This window comes from Lipotes vexillifer, unplaced genomic scaffold (genome assembly GCF_000442215.2).
Source record: "Lipotes vexillifer unplaced genomic scaffold, Lipotes_vexillifer_v1.1 scaffold543, whole genome shotgun sequence".
Classification (NCBI taxonomy): domain Eukaryota; kingdom Metazoa; phylum Chordata; class Mammalia; order Artiodactyla; family Lipotidae; genus Lipotes; species Lipotes vexillifer.
The window spans coordinates 73577-98395 of record NW_006799055.1 but is presented as its reverse complement, the minus strand read 5'-3'; the positions used below and the strand labels follow the sequence as shown (position 1 = coordinate 98395).

Sequence of the window (24819 nt, the reverse complement as noted above, 5' to 3'; positions counted from 1 at the left end):
AAAAGAACATACCTCATTCAAATTTTGACTTGAATATTAAATTAATATTAACTTTTAATTTTAATATTATATTAATTTTTTACAAGATAATTGTAGTTTTTACAATATAGTTGTAATTAACATTTGTTCAAGCTACATTACTTTGGATTGTAAGTTTTCTCTTTTCTTCAGTGTGGTCAAATAACAAAAATTCTGGTTAATGCTTACTTCATATTACAGAAGACTCCAGATGTTTTCATAGTGAAACATATAAGCAGAGTGTGATCAGGCTGTATGAATTATTTATTCGTAAGAGATTTGAGTGAAAAAATCTACTTGTAGCTTAAAAGTAACTAGAGTCAGATGCATATGGCGGTTTTTATTCAAAATAATTTTCTTATTAATCTTAGGTAGTTTTCTGCCAGAGTAATTGCATCTTGAGGACTTTTACCCTAAAGAAATGATGAAAAACATGGACAGGTGTGTGCCCAAAGATGTTTAACATGATAGTATTTATAATAGTAAAAAAGAAACAACTTAAATGTCCAGCAATAGGGAATGGCTAATAAAACTATGGTTCAGTCAGAGTGTAATTAGTAGCTTGCAAATTTTTTAATGAAGCAGATTTCTGTAAAAAAAAAAAAAGCAGAATGTAGAATTGTATGAAATGTGATGATGTCATTGAAGGCCCTTCAAAAGACATAGGAGGAGGAAAACATACCAAATGTTAGTTTGGGAAATAATCATGACTGTATTAAGACTCCTTATAAATTTGTCTGCTCCTTTGATCTAGTTAAGCTCAGTAAAAGTTAAACAGAGAGGATTAAATGATTAGATTTTGTCTCTAGCATAAGTAATAATTTTATGAAAAGAGAGAGCTTCAGCTGTTTCAGAGATGGGCAAAATATCTGAAAGTGTGGCTCTTTAGCTAGGCCTGAAAGACTTGCACTGAGATTTTACTCAGGCAGAATGATGCTGAGCCAGGCAGTCAGTACTAATGATATTGTGCTGTTAACACATATTGAGGGAATATATGGTATACCACAGAGAGAGGAAGAAGAATTAAGGAATTTTGTATTTTCCATTTTTGTCTCTGCAAAATTTGTTGACTCTGGTAAAACTTTCATTTTGGTAATGTCTTAATTGTCTGTAGAAAGAAATAGGTTGATGAGAAATTGATAATGTTCTGTATTTTATTATCAGATGGAGATTGTATAAAACTTCCTTCTGAAATATTTGCAAAGATAGAGACCTGTCTGAATGAAGTCAGAGATGATATTTTTATTAGGCTTCAGCCTCAGCTTAGGTGTACATTAGGTAAGTAATTTATGGAATTTAATTGTATTACTCGTCTACCATAAAGACATACTTACATCAAAAGGAAATATAATACTGTTTTAGTACTTGGGATGATCAGATTCTTGGAATCTGATCATTTAATCACTGGTTAAATCATTCGTGGATGGAGGTGTTCTATATAAGTATGCAGGCATGTGTTCCACCCCTTCATCGTGGATGCAGTTCTCAGAACCAGCTGAATACTCATGGGATACACCATCAGTTGCTTTCCCAATACTGTCCCCCAGTAGACTACTCCAGCGTTTTCAACCTTGACTGACTGTGCATTAAAAAAGCACCTAGGAAATTTAAAAGTAAATAACTAGTGCCTGGGGGCCCATTATATAAGAATCTCAGGATGGAGTTCAAGTATCAGTAATTTTTAGAAGCCTCCATGTGATTCTTATGGATGGATGGGGTTGAGAATCTCTGGTCTACACCAACCATAGTAATTCTATTTCCCCTGCTAGTGATTGGTTTAGGAATGGACATATGGTACAATTTTAGCCAATGGGATATGAGGAGATATATACTGATGACCTTTTGGGAAAGTTTTCTTACTTTTAAAAAAGGGCATAAGAATGAGACCTGCTTTGTCCTCTATGAATTGTCTTCTGGCCTCTGGGAGCAGAGTGGAACAGGGGCGCTAGAGTCTCCAGGTCTTTATAAATTTTTTTTTGTATTGCAAAAAGGAGCTGGTAGTGATTTTTTTTTATTTTTTGAGGGGGTGCCTTTTGTTTTATTTTTCTTTATGTTTTATTTCTCTTTATCTTTTTTTTTTTTTTTCCTGCCACGTGGCTCGTGGGATCTTAGTTCCCCGACCAGGGATTGAACCCAGGGCCCCAGCAATGAAAGAGCTGAGTCCTAATCACTGGACCACCAGGGAATTACCATATTTCTCTTTATCCTTTTTTTTTAAGTCTATTTTTTAAAACTTTATTTATTTATTTTATTTTTGACTGTGTTGGGTCTTCGTTGCTGCACATGGGCTTTCTCTAGTTGCAGCGAGCGGGGGCTACTCTTCATTGCCTTGCGCGGGCTTCTCATTGAGTGGCTTCACTTGTTGCGGAGCACGGGCTCTAGGCGCGTGGGCTTCAGTAGTTGTGGCTCGCGAGCTCAGTAGTTGTGGCACGTGGGCTTAGTTGCTCTGCGGCATGTGGGATCTTCCCGGACCAGGGCTCAAACCCTGCATTGGTAGGCGTATTCCCAACCAGTGTGCCACCAGGGAAGTCCCTCTCTTTATCCTTGTATTAACTCTTCAATTAATATTGTGTTGTAGTAGCTGAATATAGGATACTCCTATTAGTATAATACTCCTGTTAAATTATGTAAAATATCAATGCCTTCAAGTTTTTCTCTCAAGAAGTGGCATTTATTTCATCAGACCCAGATAGTGTATCTGGAAGCAGTGTCTTTTTTGCATGGTTGTATCCCCTATTTCTTTGTCCCACAGTTCTGTCCCCTAGTTTTACTATTTTGTTTTTCATGAACTCCTACATATATAAGTTGACTCTGTTCTTATAAACTGATTTTCCATATGCCAGATCTTTGGCATTGCCTCCTCTAGGACTAAAGGGCTATTCTAATTCATCATCAGGTGGGATCTCAGATGGGACGAATATTCTTTTATTCTTTTTATCAAAGTATGGTTTACATACAGTAAAATCCTTTTCAAATGTATACAGTTGTGTTACCATTTCCACAATCAAAATATAGAACAGTTCTATCACCATGAAAATGTTCCCCTGGCTCCTTTATGGTCAGCCCCTTTCCTTACCCTCAATCACTGATCTGTTGGGTGGATACTCATTTCAAAGGAGGCTTTTTCATAAGATTGCCAGAGTGTAGACTGAGGGGCTCCCGTGTTGCATTTTGCAGGTATCATTTCCCTCCTAGAGTGACCTGAGATGTTTTATTCAGGTTCCCTACTCCAGTTCCCAATTGAATTAAAGAGTGGTTTCTTCCCCAGTCTGAATCATCACTCTTCTCATCCCTGCTAATTGTAGTTACAAGGTGGCGTCTTGCTCCATTGCTACCTGGGATTTGGTCTGGGATTTGTAAATTTTGTGCACTCATAGCAGTTGGGCAAGCATACAGCTCTTCCAATACAGTAGAGTCCTCTCGTTTGTGTTTGTACTGCTCAGTCAGCAGTGAGAGGTGCTACATTAGAGGCTAAGATCTTACTAATGAAATCTTTGTTTCAGGGAGCACTTTAGAGTCTTACAACGTATGTGTCCTCATTCTGAATATTAACGTGTATTTTAAAGTACTAAAGAAAGAGAAGTAGAATCTGTATTGACCCGGAACGTTTGTTAAATTTTTAAGATCAGCCAGCCACTTCCTCATTTTGATTATTGTTTTTAAAAAACGCATTGTAAACTGTCCTCTCTGCTCTCCCTCCCCACAGTTTAAGAAATATAGCATTACAAATATAACTGAAGCCCTTTTTGTACTCTTCCCCAATTCTTCCTTACCTCCCCACAAAGGTAACTACTATCTTCAATTTGGTGTTTTCTTTCCCTCTAATATGTATATTTCTTTCTTTTTTTAAAAAAGGTTAAAGCTGTTATTGTATGGTTTCGACTTATTTATGTAAGTGTAAAGAGTAACTTAGCCTTTGAGTGTAGTGTACCAGTGTAAGGATAGACAGACCACTAGAACAGAATAGAAAGTCCAGATCAGAACCCTCCCCGTTTGGTTACTTCATAACCATGATGGAGGTACTGATGCAGGTAGGTGGGGAAAGAAAAGGCCATCCAGGAAACGGTGCTTGGGCCAGTAGTTTCCTGATACAGGGGGAAAATTAGATCCCTACTTCACACCGTAATTAGAAAAAAACTTTAGCATATTTAAAAGCCTAAACATGAAAAGCAGAGTTGTAAAACTTTGGAGGAAAATATAGGTGAATATTTCACCACTCAGTGGGGAAGAATTTCCTAAATAAGATACATAAAGTAAGAGATTGGTGACTGTGATTACATTAAAGTTTAAAACCTCTGGGCAAAGATAGAACAAAGAAATAATACCCAGGATATCTTACAAAGAACTCCTGTACATCAGTTTAAAACAAAAACTGATAGAAAAATGGCCAGAAAACATTAAGGAGAACTTAACAGAAGAGGAAACTTGAATAGCTAGACAGCAAGGAGTCACTGGAAGGTTTGCATCCTGGTAATAAACGAAGGTACTTTAGGGCAATATGCAAACTAGGTACTAGGTCCCCATCTTTCAGTGGTCTGACTTTTGATTTTTTGAGTTTACAATGATGTTAAAGAGATAAATGCATTCAGTAGAAACTGCACTTGGAATTTTGATCTTTTCCTGGGCTAGCGGTAAGTGGTGTGATACTCACTTGTGATGCTGGGCAGTGGCTGCAGCTCCCAGCCAGCCATGCAGTCGTGGGGTAGACAACTGATATACTTACAACCATGCTGGACCCAGACCACCGTTCTGTTTTTCACTTTCATTATAGTAAATTATATGAGATATTCAATACTTTATTTTAAAATAGGCTTTGTATTCCATGAGTTTGCCCAACTGTAGTCTAATGTTAAGTTTTCTGAGCACGTTGAAGTTAGGCTGGGTTAAGCTGTGATATTCAGTAGGTTAGGTGTATTAGATGCATTTTTGACTTAATGATATTTTCAGCTTACAGTATAAAGGTTTATTGGGACCTAACCCTATCATAAGATGAGGAAGATCTGTAGTTGGGTAGGAGTTGGGGATAAGGTACTAGAGGCAAAGAAACCACTTAACTAGGGCTTCCCTGGTGGCGCAGTGGTTAAGAAGCCGCCTGCCAATGCAGGGAACATGGGTTCGAGCCCTGGTCCAGGAAGATCCCACATGCCGCAGAGCAACTAAGGCCGTGCGCCACAACTGCCGAGCCTGTGCTCCAGAGCCTGCGAGCCACAACTACCGAGCCCGCGTGCAACAACTACTGAAGCCCGCAAGCCTAGAGCCTGTGCTTCGCAACAAGAGAAGCCACCGCAATGAGAGGCCCACGCACCGCAATGATGAGTAGCCCCCGCTCGCCGCAACTAGAGAAAGCCTGAGTGCAGCAACGAAGATCCAGTGCAGCCATCAATCAATCAATCAATCAATCAATCAATAAACCACTTAACTAATTTAGGCTGGAGGTTCTAAAAATTAGAATTAGGTATTGGCATTATATGTTCTCTAATAGGATGCTTTATACCCATAAAACTTATAATCAAAGGAAAAATAATTAAGATCAATTTAGGAGCTATGTAAATTATCTAAAATGATCTGTAATCATGTAACTTATTTAACTGTGTTTTGAGCTCTTTCATGATACTTTGATTCATTGAAAACTTCATGTATTTTTAGACCTAAAGATTCTATGTCCTCAAGGAATACAAATTATTTACTTTTTCACTTAATATTTAGTTACAATAGAGTAAGCATTTAAAGGCTGGTAACTAATTACAAACTCATGCTGTACTATGCACTGTTTATGCATATGATGTTGCATATGTTCATTTTTAGGAGATTGATTTGTATTTATTTCTGTTTATAAAAAATATTTTATGTTTTTTGTACAAAAATAGCTGTGGGACTGCACCACAAAGGTGACTATTAAAATAGCCTTTGTGACCACCGATATTTATAGAGTGTGCTTAGGCAATAAAACCCACTACACTGTTCTGCCTTTTGGTCATGCCAAGGTGACTCCTCCTGGCTGTGTTCCAGGCAACTGTAGTTCCAGGCCAGGGGGAGAACTGAACCACGGAAGTGAGACTGTCCCAGGGGAGGGAGAGGATAGAAGAACTCAGGTTCTTTCTCAGGCCAAATCAGTAAGGCAGCATCTAAGCTCCCTGGAGGACAGGAAGGAGAGAAACCAATTGGAGGATGAATGTAAGAGGAGAATCTAAATCCTCCTCCTAACTCGCTTGCTGGTCTCTAAATTGGAAAACAGAATCCACAGTTGGGTTTTTGTTTTAATGACAACAAAATTCAGATCTTCTTTAGCCTTAAAGTTGTTGAAGTTTAATTTTAATTGTTAAAAGATTAAGAAGAGTAGTAGGTAAGGAGTCTGGAGATTTGAATCTGGTCCTCTAAGCCTGGTTTGTCATGCCCTCACCACATGTAGAACAAGAGAGTCAGAATAGAGATGGCTTTTTAATGGTTTTGTCCAGCTGTGAAATTATTATCTTACAGTGTTTCACCAGTCATATTACTTTTAGTATCTGTACCAAACAAACCTGTACATATTTTTGCTTTGTTTTTATAATACTCTAGGGCTGTTATAGTTCTGAGGATATTTTTTCCCTGAGAAAACCTAAAAAGATCTGAGGAGACAGTATGAGCCTTTTCTATCTTTTGTCTTAAGAAGTTTTCATAAGTGTCCACCAAGACAAATGAAAGATACTGAGTGTTAATTAAATCTTTACGATGGACATTTTTAGAAAATGCTTTGAAAACTTCCCTTGCCCAACTGTGAATAACTTACTCTGTCATACATGCATATTCACATATATTCACACTGTGAATATAGTGAGAAAAGACAACAATTTGTAATTTTGGCTTATCTTTTTTCAGTTAATTATGAGCAATAATTTTTTTTTTTCTTCTTCAAGGTGATATGGAAAGCCCTGTGTTTGCATTTCCCCTGCTCTTAAAAACAGAACCCCACGTTGAGAAGCTCTTCACATATTCTTTTTCTTGGAATTTTGAATGTTCACACTGTGGACACAAATATCAAAACAGGTTAGTTTTTCTATTTTTTAAAATGGATTCATTCTATTGAAAATGGCTCCAAGTAATAAAATTTGAAGAAAACTTGCTTCCACTTGTAGCACTGCTCTCTCTACCCTTGATAAAATTTCCCACCATATATTGAAGTTTCTCCACCATTAAGGTTTAAAGGAAAATTTTGAGCCTCAGAAATTGCAATTTGCTTGCTTCTTCATACTAGAAGAGTACAAAAAAAAAAGTGGTTTGATAGATTACTAGAAGGCATTTTCTTATGAAGTTCTTTAGTGGGAAGTGGGGACAAATGGGAACGTAGCGTGTTCCCCTGTACTCCCCTCCCCTCTGGATTCCCCGCTGAGTAAGAATACCTCTTAGAATTCTTTGAAAAACTATGTGTGTTTTGTTTACTCCAATATTAGGGACTAGGGCTTTTTGTTTGCTTGTTTTTAACATCATGGCAACTTGATTTTAGGCTCCCAGAGTCTGATAGCAGTCCTCAGAGGTAACTTATGCTTTCCCATTCCTTTCCTTAGTCCCATGAAAGACCAGCCATCACCAGAATCCTTCCACACGTGAGCTGTTTCAGCCATACTTTCTACTTCCCTGATGCCTCTAGGTGAGGATTAGAGGGATCATGATTGTTGTACATGACCCTGAGATTGGTACTTGGGAGGAAGCATGGAGAAGAAAGAAGCTGCAAATTTATTTTGCCTCCATACACCTGCCACATAAATAAGGAGAGAAATTAAGTTTTAGAAGAGGAGTCAGGGAGAGACAGTTCATCAGGCATGATACCCTCACTTTGTCCATATATGAGAAAGTCTCTGGCTGGCTGGCCTTTCCTCTTTTCTGAAAGTCAACTATTAGTAGACTAGAAAATTTGGAGTCTCTCAAAGTTATTAAATAAAACTATAAGAGAAAAGTATTGCTTTAGATATCCATTATCTTAATTGAGATTATTTTTAGGTATTTAGGGATCAGTTGAGGAGAGTTGGGACTGAGAGAACACTCTAGGGAATCCAAGCTACAGAACCAGGAAACATTTGTATTTTCACGAGTTAGCTCGAAAGTACTAGAACAGAGTGAGAATTAGCATTTCACTCATACCTAAGACTTAAATAATTTTGTGTGAGTATGAGAACAAATACCTGCTACTAGGTCTTCTGTCATTAATTTCTATAAATTATCTTTCTCCTCATTTGACAATGTGAAAACTGAAGCTTTAAAGGGGTTAAATTGATGCCCAAGGTGACATGCTAGTAAGTGGCAAAATTCAGGCTTAGGTTTTCTGTTCTCTAAGACTTTCCTGCTCACTGTGGTATACTGCCTAATCACCACCTGGATTTTAAATAATATAAATAACATATACAAGTCTGATGATTAAAATCAGCTTCATTATAGCTTTTCCAAAATCCCCATCTCAGTTGTTTGACAGCTTTTCATTGAGCATATCCTATGTGCCAGGAACTCAACAGAAGTAATCTTTATTCTGGCCAAATTCAGACCAGTTAGTTAGGGAAATAACGTGAACATAATAGGGGACCGGTGACTTAGTCGTTATTTTGATCTGTTGGCTTTGAATACAAGGTGGATAAGAGCATTTTGGAGCTGTATAGAAAAAACTCTGAGAGCTCAAGGCACAGAAGCCACCAGCCACTTGGGTTTGCCTTTTTTTTTTTTTAAGTTCTTTGTTCTAAAAGTAAAAGGAGTTATAGAGGAAAAGCTAAAATGAAGTGGCATATTTTACTAAAAGCATTTTCACTGAATCTGGTGGAAGAATACCCAGCAAACTCATTCATTTTTGTGCTGCTGTTTTTAGTGCCAGTTGAACAGCTTTTACTTAATTTAGAAGATATGTTCTGGAGGCAGTTAAAAACATGGTCTTTGGAGTTGGACTCCCTGAATTCCTGTCTCAAGTCTGTCATTTATCATCTGATGTATTTCACTTTCCTCATCTGTAAAATGGGGATAAGAATAGTACCTGCCACTTCGATTTGTTTGGTACGTGAGTGCTTAGCACAGTGACTTGTACATAGTAAGTGCTCAGAAATGTTAGATGTCATGTGGAGCATTAACACTTATTTGCTGAGACAAACTCCCTTTTATTAACTAAGAAATAGGAGCCTTTACTTCACGTTTATCTTTGAGAACTAAGAATTTAGCAGAAATATAGTCAGTGTATTTGTTGATACCTCTGTGTGGCTTTGCTTTTAAAATGTTAGCTTCCCTGATCTATTTTTAACGGCCTGTGCTTATCTCACTTATGATTTACCGGTATTTGTTACTGTTTAGAGAAGAAAGTGGTGTCTCCTAGATAATAAGTGATTTTGCTCTTTTAAGATACTACTAAAGCGAATCTAGTTGAGGTACAGTGTGCATCTGTAAAGATCATCTTTTTAGATGCCTATTGCTATTAAGTATTCAGGCTAAAGTGCAAATTTAGAACTTGTGTAAACTGTGAAAACAATATTCTTTCACAGCTGATATTCTTATATTTTAAGGATCAAGATAATTAAGTGGTCTCTATTCCTGATTGTATATATTTGTAAGTGCCCCTTTTTGTTTTAGGTTGTCAATAATAGATAGCCAGATTATGAATTTTTTGAGTAAGAGATGAGCTCTTAATAAATTTGAAAGCCTTAGAACAGTGGTTCTCAACTATTTTTTGAGAAAAAAATTTTTGGGGGCGGGGGGGCTATTTTTGTCCCATGGGACATTTGGCAATGTCTGGAGATAACTAGTTGCTACAGCTGGAGGCTGTTACTGGCATCTAGTGGGTAGAGGCCAGGGATGAGGCCACATATCCAGCAATGCACAGTACTGTGCCCCACGGCAAAGAATAACCCAGTGCAAAATAGCAATGGTATTGCTCTTGAGAAACTCTGCCTTAACATTTTCTTCATCTCATAGCTGAAAAACTATAGGTAATTAATGTGGAGAGTCCTTAAAAGAGCTTTACTAGAGTAGGGTTCGGGAGGAACATTGATATATTGATTTGAGGGAATAGGAAAGTATGAATAAACAAATAAAGAAAAGTACCTTTTTATTTTAAATGTTGATTGAGTTAACATAAATGAATTTAACTTAATCAAAGTTTTGTCTTCTTTTTTTATAGATGTATGAAGAATCTGGTCACCTTTACAAACGTCATCCCTGAGTGGCACCCAGTTAATGCTGCCCATTTTGGTCCATGTAACAATTGCAACAATAAGTCACAGATAAGAAAAATGGTATTAGAAAAGTGAGTTTAAATTGCACTACTATTTTTAGAACAAAATGAAGGTGGATTTACTTTTTTTTTTTAATGTGTAGAATTGAAAGTGATGACTACAACCTACTTTCAGAAGTTTGAGTTAATGTATGTTTGTGAATTGCCAGAATGCTTCTCTCTATCAGGAACTCTGGCCAATAAGCAAGCTGTTTAGGCGACATACCACTGCAGAGCTGACTTAGGGTGATTGTCTGACCCCACTGTCCTACTTACTGTCTTACCTTCTTTTGCCTTTTTTCTCTCTTTAAGGATATTAAACTTGCATTTTTCTCACCTCTGCCAAGTGCCTGGAGTCATTAGAATTCTGGAATGTCCTTAATCTAGTTTCAAGAACTAAGATGATTCAAAGATGAGCCATAGGCTCATCTGTCTGAATTTCCCTCTTCTTCCAGACCTCGGCCTGCTAATTCCTCATCCTTCTGTAAGCTTTCTGCTGCCCCTGAGCAGATGTATCATTTTTGTATTTTGCCAGCTCTTCTATTTTTTCCTCAGTGGGAGGACTGTTCAGAATTATCTTTGCCAGTGTTATCAGAGCCCCATATCTTTAAAAACTCACAGGTAAATTCCGTTTTAGGCAGTTTGTCTCTCTTTTGTTAATACACTCACGCACATACCTCCTCTTTAACCTTTGCTTTCAGTTGCCCTTATCTCTACATAAAGGAAATGTTTTGAGTTTTAATTTGATGTAAAAAGAACCAGTGACATTAACCTTTTCTTAACCTTTTTCTGATGCCCTTGGATGTACCAAGAAACCTCTCAGAATCTTTCCTAAAGGTTTATTATCATCCAAGTAATAAATTCTCAGTTAATCTAATAGTGCCAAGACTTAAAAGGAAAAAAGAGCAGTGCCACTCCTACCCCATCTCCAGGCATCTGCTTTTTTTTTTTTTTAATTTTATTTATTCATTTATTTAATTTTTTAGCTGCATTGGGTCTTCGCTGCTGCACACGGGTTTTCTCTAGTTGTGGCGAGCGGGGTCTACTCTTTGTGGCAGCGCGAGGGATCCTCATTGCGGTGGCTTCTCTTGTTGCAGAGCCCGGGCTCTAGGCACCTGGGCTTCAGTAGTTGTGGCTTGCGGGCTCTAGAGTGCAGGCTTAGTAGTTGTGGCACACAGGCTTACTTGCTCCACGGCATGTGGGATCTCCCCAGACCAGGGCTCGAACCCATGTCCTCTGCATTGGCAGGCGGATTCTTAAGCACTGCGCCACCAGGGAAGCCCCAGGCACTCTTCCTTGTGGTGCGTGGGCTTCTCATTGTGGTGTCTCTTGTTGCGGAGCACGGGCTCTAGGTGCACGGGCTTCAATAGTTGTGGCACGCAGGCTAAGTACTTGTGGCTCTCAGGCTCTAGAGTGCAGGCTTAGTAGTTGTGGCACACAGGCTTACTTGCTCCACGGCATGTGGGATCTCCCCAGCCCAGGGCTCGAACCCATGTCCTCTGCATTGGCAGGCGGATTCTTAAGCACTGCGCCACCAGGGAAGCCCCAGGCATCTGCTTTTTAAACCTTTAAGGTAGTATTTACTTTGAGATTTCAAAACAGTGTACTTATTCCACCTTTATATAGTCTTCTTTTATAGTAGTTGAGGACTAAGGGCTCTTACACCAACACCTGGGCCCCGTCTCTATTTAACCTCTCCCTGTCCTTCCAATATAATTACATTTTTGGTTAAATCAGTGCTTCAGTACTTATTGTTTATTATGAATATGCATATATTCCCTCTCCAGCCAAGCAGGATACGTGGTTATGTTTCATTTCTTTTATAACTCTTTAGTTTTCCTGGAAGTATTAATTGCCTGTGTTTTCACTTGCTTTGTTATATATACATTGTGATTTTTTTCCCAAATTCTTCAAATACCCGTTAATAAATTTTCTAAACACTCAAACGCTTCACAGTTTTTTAAGTTCTCCTCCCCCTTTTTGTCTGGAAACCTCTCTTCTGGCTACCTTTTATCCTTCTGCTCCAGGGTTCTAATCTATGCTGGTTCCTCCCTGGGTCTGCTGCATGGGAGTCTTCTTTGTTTTTTCTTAATAAATTTATTTATTTTATTTATTTATATTTGGCTGCGTTGGGTCTTCGTTGCTGCGCGGGGGCTTTCTCTAGTTGCGGCGAGCGGGGGCTACTCTTCGTTGCGGTGCGCGGGCTTCTCATTGCGGCGGCTTCTCTTGTTGCGGAGCACGGGCTCTAGGCGGGCGGGCTTCAGTAGTCGTGGCACGTGGGCTTCAGTAGTTGTGGCTTTTGGGCTGCGCAGGCTCAGTAGTTGTGGCGCACGGGCTTAGTTGCTCCGCGGCATGTGGGATCTTCCTGGACGAGGGCTCGAACCCAGTTCCCCTGCGTTGGCAGGTGGATTCTTAAGCACTGCGCCACCAGGGAAGTCCCGGGAGTCTTCTTTATACACACTTGTGGTCACTATCTCAGTATTCAGCCCAGGGCCTTACCCCTGTCTTCTTCTACATCTGTTGCCTATCAATATTGAGTCTTTAGGGGTTCTTTGGGGGCATATAAGCTCTTGTCATCAGTATCCTCACTCTGTAGCAATCACTACATTCATCACTTCATTCATTCTGCTAAATTACCATTTTTCTGTTTGCTTTTTGTCTTCTAAGTATTTATTGTCTTCTCGTTTGCTCATGTGTCCTTTCCCTTTTTTTGTCCTTTTGGTTTATTACCTTTTTTTGTCCTTTACTATCATTTGATAGCATTTGATTGGGGAGACAGTGGAGATATCTTTAGCCAAGAGTCCATAGGCTGTCTGGGGTCCAAGCTTTGAGATTTAAGTCTTGAGGGAATCCCCCCGCACCGACCCTTTTATTTTTTTAACTGTGCTGCATGGCTTGTGAGATCTTAGTTCCCCAGCTAGGGATTAAATCTGCACCCTCGGCAGTGAAAGCACAGAGTCCTAACCACTGGACTGCCAGGGAATTCCCAGGGAATCCCTTTTTTTGAAGTGCTTTCCTTAGTGATGAGGTAGAAGGGCAGCGGATTGGAAGTCTGTCATCCTGCCCTGGATCACTGGATCACTTGAGACTTCTTGGTATATGTAATTATAACAGTTTATAGTGCTTTTTCTCAAGCCCTAACATTGAAGATAAACTCACTACTATTTCGTTTGATCTATTAATTTGTTGTATTGCAACATACAATTTTTAATTATACAAATATGTTGCTTTACTTACATTAAAGATTCATGCTCTGATCTGGAAATGTATCCAGCCAGTGTTTCAATGGGAAATGTGTTTATAGAGTTCTAGTGAATGGGCCAATTTATAAGCAGAATTTATAATTTGGACATTTACTGTATTCAAAAGTAAATTGAACTAGTATGTAAAATTTCAGTTAAATTTTAAATGACAAGGTCTTTATAAAGTCCCTGGTAATTTTTTTACTTTGAAATTTGTGTAACTTGATTGTTGGTATCTAATGGAATTTAGAAGCAAATTTAATATAGCTTTTAGGGATAACTTAAAAGTAATTAGGTCCATCATGATATCGTGCATAACTCAATCTTATAGCATTCTAAAAATTAATAGTGTTCCCTGAGCACCTTGTCTCAGGTAATCCCCATCTCTGTATGTTTCCATTGGAAAAAGAGTCCATTGATAAATCTGGTGGATCCAAATCTGCTACTTTTCTTTAAGTAAATTTGAGTAAACTATTTAGGAATTATATCCAGAGCATGGTGACATAGACTTAGAATGTGATTTAATTTTACTTCACAGACTCTTGAAATGAACCTCTCATTACTGCCATGATCTCTTTTAGGAATCTGGTCATACACTATCCTGGATTGTCATTTGAAAAGCTTACTTAAAGTTTTAACAATGATCAGTTTTTTAAATAACTATTTCTAAAGGACAGGGAGTAGGGAGAATTGAAATAAGACATTTCTGCTCTGTGCTTATAGAGAGAGCTTTGTTAAACTGTCTGATACAATGATTTTCAGACTTTTTTTAAAACAGATAAAGTACATTCATTCTCCCCTACAAATTTTGGATGGAATACTGATATAAAAAATAGTTAAAATTATATTTCTTAATTTAAGTCTTCATTGTTTGGCAGGAAATATTTCATTATTTGTGAGATCCTTGAACCACCTTCAGAAAACACAGTTTGTAAACCTTTGTTGAACAGTTGAGCTTTTTTTTTTGGCCACGCAGCATGTGAGATCCTGTTCCGCAGCTAGAGATTGAACCCACACCCCCTGCAGTGGAAGCATGGAGTCTTAACCAGTGGACAGCCAGGGAATTCCCGAACAGTTGAATTTTTTCTAAAGATGTATTTTCTTTTTTACAATTAACATGAACGAATTCTAATTATTTGAATTACACCTAATTTTACTCATATTTTTCATTTTTTGTCATATTGCAAATTCAAACAGTGGTATAATAGAGCTAAAATGTAATGAGGTTTAAAAATTACATTTGCAGATTTTTTTCTGCCTAAAGCCTACATTATTACAGTTCAGAAGTACATATGTGCACATTGTTAAATATGCTTTTTCTAAAATATGAATGATTATATTACATTAGTTGGGCTGAAAATCAAACACTTGTACTCCAGGCCATTAGCACAAGACTGGCTACTTTTTGTGGAGCTGACTCAGTGTGCCCTGCTGACTTGCATAGCAGGGCAGTTAGCACAGTTCTCTTGTGCTTGCTTTCTCTCTTTCCTATTTTTTCTTCTCTTCCTGAGGGTAGATTCTTATAACAGGAGGAGTTGAATCTCATGTTAGGGAGGTGAGTACAAATGGATCGTAGCTTGAAATCTCTTGTGACTCTTGGTTCCAGTTCTGTTAACCTGTCCCATCCAGTTTTTTATGGTTGAGTCAGAACCTGACTTGCTCTCTTCAGCTCTGAGCACTGTCTTTGACACTCAAGGTACTGTGGGTGGGAAGAAGTGTGAGAACAAAATCTGTTATTGCCAAAAAGCTAGAGGTAAACTTCAACCCTCACCTGAGAGGCTGGAAATGAGACAAGCTGGAATTATGGGTAGGAAAATACCGTGACTTTTAGGGTTTAGGAGACGTAGAAAGGAAAATAAACTAGAAAAGGAGGAGGCATCTGCTTTATTTTGTTGACTCCAAGAAGCCAACGTTTCTAAGTTGTACTGTTTTAAAATTATGCCATTAAGAAATAAATGCTGCTTATTTAACATTTTCCACGTGTAAACTCACATAGAAACTAGTAAGATTGTGTAGTCTAGGGATCAAGAAGAGAATGTTTTAGTAACTAGCCTCAGCAAATATATTGAAAAGGTAACATCTGAGGCCAAAAGAACTAAATATTAGTACTTGAAGAGGCCTAAAGCCTGCCTATCCAACTGTGAGAGTAAATCTCTGGTTTTACTGTGGATCACTGATTCAAAGACACAGTTTCACCTTTTAACATGTTCAAAATGGGAATACATCTAAAAATCGATGGCATGGTATAGTTTAATTGGCAGTCTTCTTTCATAATGGTACATTTTATATAGTCAGTGGCATCTCAGATCAATGTGTGGCAAAAAACAATGAGAGTTTAGTGTTATGGACGGTTTTGCAGGACTTCTTATTTATCGGTACTTAAGTTTTAAAGACTTGATTATTCTCTAACAGAAAGATTGACAAGGGATAATTTACAAATTATCTCTCATCAGTTTGAATAATCTGCATTTTGGACATTGATTCAAGTTTATTTCAGCTGAATAAATTTTGGTTAGCTAAGTAAGTTTTGACAGCTGTTCAAATATTGGGAAGAGGTATTCATTTTTTGTAAATCCTGAGAGCTTTGTTAAATTTAATAATTTGAGGCCTATTTCGGGTTCTGTTTTCTGGTTTGTTACGTTACTGTAATAATACAATGTATCTTTGGAATTATGGATGTCTTGAAGTTTATAGTAAATCAACCGTCATGTTGTATTTTCTTCTCTACTTCCTCACAAATAAACTTTTTGTAAAAGTAGAAATTTTAGTTTGATGGGTCTCTCTACCTCCTGCGAAAGCTGAGAGAAACAGGCCAAAGTATTAGCATGTTGCGGTTTCTAAAATGTTTGTTTGAATATCTTACGTTTGTTATTTTGTTTCACGTATCACCTGTCCCATCTAACAAAGGCAATTAATTCGGGCACTTGATGCCAAAGAGAATTCTCAAAGGTCTGGATTCTTTTCTTTTGATTCTGTGAAGCAGTTTCCGAGAGATCTTCTTGAAGCCAAAGCAGCATCACGGCTCACGGGGCAATTTTTGTTTAATGGTCTGTGTTAGAGCCTTATCGCATGATGGCTTCCAACTGTCAGTGGTACCATTCTGAGAAGGGTTTACTGTTACATTCTTCTTAGAGTGAGGTCTCCATTTCTAATTAAGGCACACATCTGGAGGTTCTCAAGAAAAATCAGTGCAGTTGGCCTTGAAAATGTTGTGTGTGACTTACTCGCTTTAGACCATCTTTTGTATAACCAGACACATGGTATTACATTTGTTTGACTTCTCTTACCTTTCTCTCCCACAGAGTATCTCTCATATTCATGTTGCACTTTGTGGAAGGCTTACCGCATAATGACTTGCAGCACTATTCATTTCATTCTGAAGGCTGTCTTTATCAAATAACTTCCGTAATTCAGTACCAAGCAAATAATCATTTTATAACATGGATTTTAGATGCTGATGGTAAGTGTTTAAACGTTTTTCTTTTGTGATAATAGGCATGGACACTAAACTGTAGTTTGTTCTTTTAAGACAGGCTTTGCCTTGGTTCTTTTTTCTCTCTTCCTGTCCTTGCCTGTTACTATTCTGCCCCTCTCCTCTATTCTGTCACTCTGCTTTAGAATCACTCCTAACTTTTAACTTTGCTTGTTTATTTTAGCATATTTATGTATACACATGCATATGCGTATTTCTTTTTTAGACAGAGATTGAGGTGATATACTACTGTTGGTTTACAGTTTGCTATTTTTCACTTAATGCCTTTGCTTTCATTTTTTATTATATGAGGAATGTATGTTCAGTATAAAAAATGGTGGCAATTTTGAGTTTTTAGATCTATAACCTTGTATTTCTTTTAAAAAGAAAGTGCATTGTTCTGGAGGTTTTTTAGTTCAAAAATAAAATAAGTTTTGCTGAGTTTGCAATTGTTAGTAATATAAATAAAAGTAAACATCTATTTCTAAGACTATTAGACATTGCAGACTATGTAACCTTCTCTCACTGTGAAATAGAATATCTGAAATCCATAGTTTGCTAACAGCTACAGTCAAGGTAAAGCCTTTATTTAAATAAATGAACTTTTCAATACAAGGTTAACTAGTACAGCTCATGAATTCTGCTTTTTCCCTTCTGTGTATTTAATGTGGTTTATTATTGAGTTTGTTTGCCCTCACGATGTTCACTTTGTCTTAGACAAGATAACTCAGTCTCCTTAAAGTGTTATATCAGTTCATTGATAAGGGGTCACTTTGATTTTGTTCTATTTTTCCATTTAGAATTGTTAGGAAATTTTTCATATTTGATATTTTCTTCCTGGGGATGGTTTGGTTAGATGACACAATAACGTGTTTATAAAAGCACTTTGCAAATTGAAACTCATGTTATAAATATAGTTATTACCTTAAAGTTTTACTCTTCTTCAGAATTGGGGCGGGGGAAGTGGTTCTCAATAACATAAAAAAACTTTGAAAAAATTTATTTTACTTTTTTATTGCATTCTAGAGAATGAAAAGTCTGCTTCAGGTAGAAGAGGTTAGATGGTTTCCAACTTTGACAGCATATAAAAATTGTATGGTTAGCTTATAAAAAACATCCTGGCTCTCCCCTAGACCAGTGAGTCAGTCTCTGAGAATTCAGCCCAAATGTTAATCAGATTATTCAAATGTGTATGTGTAGTGGAGAACCACTGACCTAGGCAAAGAAAATATTCTCAGAGTTTTAATGGGTATAGGATAAAAAGTGGTGGGTTCAGATAGTTTATAAGGGTGTATCCACATAAACTTAACAGATGGTTTTGTTTGGGGTTTTTTGGTATTATGAAAAACTTAATCTATTTTCTAATATTGTTAGGTATATTAGGTGATACTGTACTGTATTCTAAGTTCCAGAAGTTAAGGATACTTCTGTCTTGATTTTTGTGGGCATTTTAGAAAAGAGTAAACACTACCCCAATTTTTCACATTTCTGGATGTTAGTGTATAACTTTTGTTATCCGAATAAGGACTTTTAACATTTGGCAGAGAAAAATGGTGACCTAAGGCATAAGGCCATGTTTTCAAGCATTCTCCTTTGGTGGATATCCAGTGATACAGCGGTTAAAAAGGCCAGAGGAAAGTTAACCCAGGATGGTGGTTTTTTTGAATGTCTAACATCTTTCACTTTCCTTCCCCATCCCCCAGGAAGTTGGCTGGAATGTGATGACTTAAAAGGCCCGTGTTCTGAAAGGCATGAGAAATTTCAGGTTCCTGCTTCAGAGGTACATATTGTTATCTGGGAAAGAAAAACATCCCAAATGACAGATAAAGCACCTGCCTGCTGCCCACTTAAAAAGACTTATGATCAGCACGCTTTCGGAGATGAGAATCAAGTATCTCCAGCACTGTGTTCTGTAGGTGATGCTGCCTCAGCTGAAATGTCCTCAGTAACTCACCCCACAAAAGTGTCAGTTGCTCCTAATACTCTTTCACAGGATGAAGCCGTAACTTTTGAACATCATTTATTTTCAGGTCTTAAAGATTTGGTCGACAAGAATATTTCACCTTTGACATTTGAAGAAATACAGGTTAACTCTGAAGGTTTTTTATTAGAAAATAAACCTGTGGCAGAGAATGCAGGGGTTGTCAAAACACATACTTTGCAATCGCAAGAGTCACTAATAGCTTCTTTAGTATCGGCTCCATGCAAGGACAAGCTTACCCAAGACCAGTTTGTGGATTTAAGCTTTTCATCTCAACTTGTAAATACAGATGTGCCATCAGTACAGCTGAATACAGAAGGTACTGTAGTTACTCAGCCTGTGAATGATATTCGTGCTACTGACCTTACACAGAGAGTAAAGTCAGTAGAAACTGAGGGTACAGTTGCCTTAGAGAAGGATGCTCCATCGAAACAATTTATTTTACCAAAAACTGAGAAATTAAAACCAGAACAACATGTTACATCTCAGGTGTCTGATTTGAAGGAAAAAGAAACTGCAGCATCTTCTCAAACCGTAACAGCTAAGCTGTCACAGAATCCATTTCTGAAAGAAAATCAGAAAAAACCATTTGTGGGAAGTTGGGTTAAAGGCTTATTAAGCAAGGGTGTTTCTTTTATGCCATTTTATGTTTCAGCTCATAATAGAAACACTGTGACTGATTTGCAGCCTTCAGTTAAGGGGGCAAGTAATTTTGGTGGCTTTAAAACTAAAGGCACAAAACAAAAGGGTAACTGGGCATCCAGGGAAGCTCATAGTTGTACAAGTAAGCCTCCTCCAGTTAGTAATCCTGCACCAAGCCATCCATCACCAATTAGCACAGCTTCTGCTCTCCCTGCTAATGGTCATGGTGATTTGGAAGTTTTGAAGAAATGTGAAAACGCCTCATATGGAGCTCATCACCTCAACCACAGTTCTCATGGAAATGAAAATGGTGTTTCTTCAGCAAACCCTGGAGGCTCAGTTGAGGGTCAGATTCATAAACTTCGTCTAAAACTTCTTAAAAAACTTAAGGCAAAAAAGAAGAAATTAGCTGCTCTTATGTCTTCCCCCCAAAATGGAACACTTCCAAGTGAAAATTTAGAACATATGTCCCATTGTGGATCTCCAAATGACTGTGAATCAATAGAAGACTTGTTAAAAGAACTACAACGTCAAATTGATATTGCCGATAGTAAATCTGGATGCACCACAGCTCCTAGCGTTTCCTCACACAGTAGTCAAACTCATGAAGAAATCTTAGCAGAATTACTGTCCCCTACAACTGTTGTTTCAACAGAGCTCTCAGAAAATGAGGAGGCTGGCTTTAGGTACTTAGAAATGGGAGACAATCATATCCCAGCACCAGTACCTAATGAATTAAACAATATTCCCCAAAACATTCATCTGAGACAGGACCATAATTACTGCAGCCCCACTAAGAAAAATCAATGCATAGTTCAGCCAGACTCACTCACAAATAATGCCTGTGTTACAACATTGAACTCGGAAAATCCCATGAAGACTGATATTTTTGATGAGTTTTTTTCTACTTCAGCGTTAAATTCTTCAGCAAGTGACACATTAGACTTCCCTCATTTTGATGACTATCTGTTTGAGAATTGTTGAATGCTTGGTAACTCTTTTTAGTTTAATATTTATTATTACTCTTGGAAAAATTTACTGTGTTTTTAGATAGTGTTTACACACTGGCCTTGTCATGAACAAAATGTAAGCTACTGAAGGTTTTACCTTTGGTTATGCCCACAAAGCATATGATCTGTTTCACAAGTTTAAATGATGAGGAATTTGTTCTCCTTGTTGGCTTCGTTTTGTGTTTGTAGGAGAATGAGGATTTCAAAATGTTAAAAATGAAAAGTAGTTTATAGTTTCTGGCAGTTTGTACAGTTGCGTACATTAAATTTCCACATTTTAAATTTTAGTTCTGTTGGTTCAGGCAAAACACTAGTTGACACAGACTTAAGTCATTGTACATGGTACATGAACACATGACTGTTTTGCTAGTGGTTTTGTGGTCTTACGTAAGAGTCTCAGCCTGTCTCTTCTACCAGTAGAGTGGTGTAGAATGTAAGCTCCCCTCATACAACTTGTTTCCTCTTTCTCTCTTCACGAAAGATGGCAGGAAACTTGTTACTAGAACTTTATATAATGTTAGGTGATCAAAAAACTGATCTGTAACGGGAAAAAGTAACCTATTTTTGTGTTGATGTGCTAAGAGTTTACATTATAAGCATCATCTTTCTACCCCAAGACACTTATTTCTGTCACCAAAGTGGGACACCATGTAACAGTTATATTTTGGGAGAAATAGCCAGTGCATGTAAGGCTTGCCTGTGTTGGATTCTACTATAAATGAAACTTTAATTCATTTAAACCTCAACGTTCCGATGAGCAAGGTACTCATCACTTTTAACAGATAAGGAAACAGCACAGAACTAGTAAGTTGTAGAGCTGGGATTGAGTATAGAGTGGTTACTACAGTGCTTGAACTTAATATATGTTTTACCTCTAGCTTCATTTAAGGTTTGGGTGCCCGAACAGCACCACTGCTATAGTGATTTGAGTTAGTAGCAGAGTTCCTAAGGTTTGAAGGTGGCAGTCTTGGGGGAGAATATACTTTGCTAGGGACTCAGTACTGCAAAAATGATTTGTCAAAATTACTCCCAAACCTCCCCCTCCCTTTTTTTCTGATTGCAGAAGTAAAAAGTCATGTTTATTGTCAGGAAAAACTGGGAAAATACAGGAAAACACCAAGAAGATTTCGGAGCATTCATCTTAACACTTAGTGGTAATAACTACTGCAAACATTTTCATATTTTTATGCATTTAGACTTTAAGAAATAAATATGAGATTCTCTTGTACCTGTTTGTTAATGCTGTTTGTTAATGTTTAATGAGCATCTTTCCATGTTAGTTAGTTAGACAACTTTTGGATAGCTATATAATGTTACATTGTGTGTATTACCATTGTTCCACCAATTTATATTTTGAGGTGATTTGTATTGTTTTGTTATTGTTAATTATCCTTATTGATAAAAATTTTCACAGATCCAAGTTTTATTTTCTGGGAGTGGAATTTCTGGGTCAAAGACTATGCACTTTTCTCTTTGCATGGCTTTGCCGAACCCTCACCAACACCAGGTAGTAGCATTGAAGGGGGAAAAAACCTTGGCTGGTTTTGGTTACATTTCCATGATTATTAGTGAGGTTGAATCTTTTCTGTAACTTTATTGGCCAGTTGAGTTTCGTTGAGGAATTGCTTATCCATCCTTGTTATTATTCATTCAACTATTTCTAGATTTCTGCTGAGTGCCAAGCACTGTTGTAAACCTCAGATATAAGGCAATAAAAATAAATGAATAAATAAAAGGAAATTCTTGCCTTTTAGTAGTTTGCCTTCTAAACAAGGAGGTAAATATATAATGTTGGGTGGTAATAGGGGATACATACGGTTGACTCCTGTTATTTGTGGTACTTCCGTTGTATCAAGTCACCACAAACACTGAATTAGCGAATACTGGACCACTGCTCCTGGGGGAATGCAGTTAGGTTCCTGTGAGCCTCTGGTCACAACATTTTTGTCACCTGATCAACAAATGTTGTTTTTTGTGTGTTTCTGTTTAAAGATACCTTATGTAGTATATATTGTTGATTTATTAATATTGAACACAAGGTCACCAAGCGCTGTAACTCCTGCCTGAATGGAGCTCATCCCACACATGTTTTTTTCTATGAGGCATGTCACACCTTTCTTGCACTTTGGAATACTAGACAGCACTTGAGCACCACACTTGGGGGCCATTTTAAACAAGTGAAATAACCAACGAAAAGGACAAAAAATGTCCATAAGACATTTGGTCCACGCCAGTGGTCCTTGAAATTTGGTCCAATCCAAAATGTCCATGAGCATATTTGGTCCACGCCAAATGATCTGTACCAAATAGCAAGAGCCTTGATATTTGGCATGGACCAAATGTACTGCAAGGGTTTCAGAATTTTCACTGCTGTGTACATGTCCATAAATGACCACAGGAGCACTGCAAGTATTGATTTTTAGGGTTACAAATAAATTTTGGCAAGTAGGCAAATTCACAAATGTAGACTCTTCAAATAATGACGATTGACTAACGTCAGGTGGCACTCAATGCTGTGGAGAAAAGTGGGTGAGTGATGGGAGGACTAATTTAGACTGAGTGGGCTTGGAAGGTGCTTGGAGTGACATGACATTTGAGCGGGTACTTCAGTGAGGTTAGGGACGTAGCCACGGGACTGGACGCAGGGCATTCCAGGAAGAGCAGAAGTCCTGAGGAGTGAGGGTGCTTGGCAGGATCGAGAACAGGGAAGGGGCCAGTGTGCTTGAGCAGAGTGAGGCGAGGGAAGGAGAATTATAACGAGATCAGAGAGGTTGGCAGAAGCCAGATCACGTGTGGCTTTGTGGAGCATAGTAAAGACCTTGTCTATGCTTGAGAAAAATGGGAAGCCACTGGAAGGTTTCAGGCAAGGGAATAACACGGTCTAGTTTTGTTTTTGTTTTTTTTTGTTTTGTTTTTTTTTGCGGTACGCGGGCCTCTCACTGTCATGGCCTCTCCCGTTGCGGAGCACAGGTTTCGGACGCGCAGGCCCAGAGGCCATGGCTTACGGGCCCAGCCGCTCCGCGGCATGTGGGATCCTCCCGGACCGGGGCACGAACCCGTGTCCCCTGCATCGGCAGGCAGACTCTCAACCACTGCGCCATCAGGGAAGCCCACGGTCTAGTTTTTAAAGGATCACTGAAGTGTGGAGAATGCAGTTGGTCTGAAATAGAAGTGCTAGTCTATAACAGTCTCAGTTAAGACAGGGTGACCCGCTGTGGAGGTGGTGAACAGCTGGATCACTTGCCTTTCCAAGGTAGAGCCAACAGGTCATGTTGATGGTTGAAGGTGGGCTAGAAAGAGGAGGCAAAGATAAATCTCGTATTTTGTTACCTGAACAAATGGGTTGCGCTATTTACTGAGATGGGACAGACTTGCGAGGGAGAACATTTAAAGGAAAGAACTTACTCAGTTTTGGACGCGTTAGGCATAAGATCTCTATTAGACTTCCAAGTAGAGATAATTTAATAGGAAAGTGGATCTGCAGTGTTGGGCCTCAGGAGAGGGCGCCGCTGGAGATACTCTTTAAAGAATTATAAATGCGTGGATCCTATTTAATGCCATGATATAGGATGGGGCCATTTAAGGAGTTAAAACAGCTCCGGGGAACAAAAGGGGCAGTTAGGAGGAAAACCAGATGAGTGGTGTCCCGAAAATCAGGGGAAGATCTAACAGATCTGCTGCTGATTTGTCAGGTGCTGCTGGGAAGTAGAGAAATAGGACTGAGACTTGACATTGGTTTTGGTAACAGGGACGTACATCCTTGGTAACTTAGCCAGGACAGTTCAGTGGAGCTGTGAGAATAAGTGTGAATGGGTTCAAGCGAAAAGGGATGGTGAGAAAGGGCAGATACGAGTACATTCTTTTGAGATGATCTAAAATAGGCTGAGAGGTTCAAGTGTGTCTACATTCTTTTGAAACATTCACTTGACACCTGGTGGGGGAATGTGAGGTCAAGGTTTCTGTTAATGTTTTTAAGATGGGAGATGTCATAATATGTTTCTATATGAGCCTGAGTGTTCCAGGGAGAGAGACAACGGATGTTGTACATGAGAAAAGGGACAGTTGCAGGAGCACATTTCTCTGGGATGAGATCCAAAATAGGAGGAGGAGGGTGTGACCTTAAGAGGTAAGAGTTTATCCATTTTAATACTAGGAAAAACAAAGTATATAGGTATAGTCTTTAGGAGATTTGATGATTAGAGGATGAGAAAGGTCTTGTGATTCTTTTCTCGGGG

At 38.3% G+C, this 24819-nt stretch overlaps 1 protein-coding gene across 1 annotated transcript in view; it reads left to right on the top strand.

Annotated features, from left to right (window-relative positions):
* Positions 1 to 20558, top strand: part of USPL1 (ubiquitin specific peptidase like 1) — a 29641-nt gene extending 9083 nt beyond the window's left edge. Inside the window, exons 4-8 of the mRNA XM_007471429.1 lie at positions 1183 to 1296; positions 6915 to 7044; positions 10145 to 10270; positions 16782 to 16939; positions 18655 to 20558. Of these exons, the coding sequence (XP_007471491.1) occupies positions 1183 to 1296; positions 6915 to 7044; positions 10145 to 10270; positions 16782 to 16939; positions 18655 to 20558 (2432 nt within the window). The remainder of the gene's footprint in view (positions 1 to 1182; positions 1297 to 6914; positions 7045 to 10144; positions 10271 to 16781; positions 16940 to 18654) is intronic.
* The last annotated feature ends 4261 nt before the right edge of the window (positions 20559 to 24819 follow it).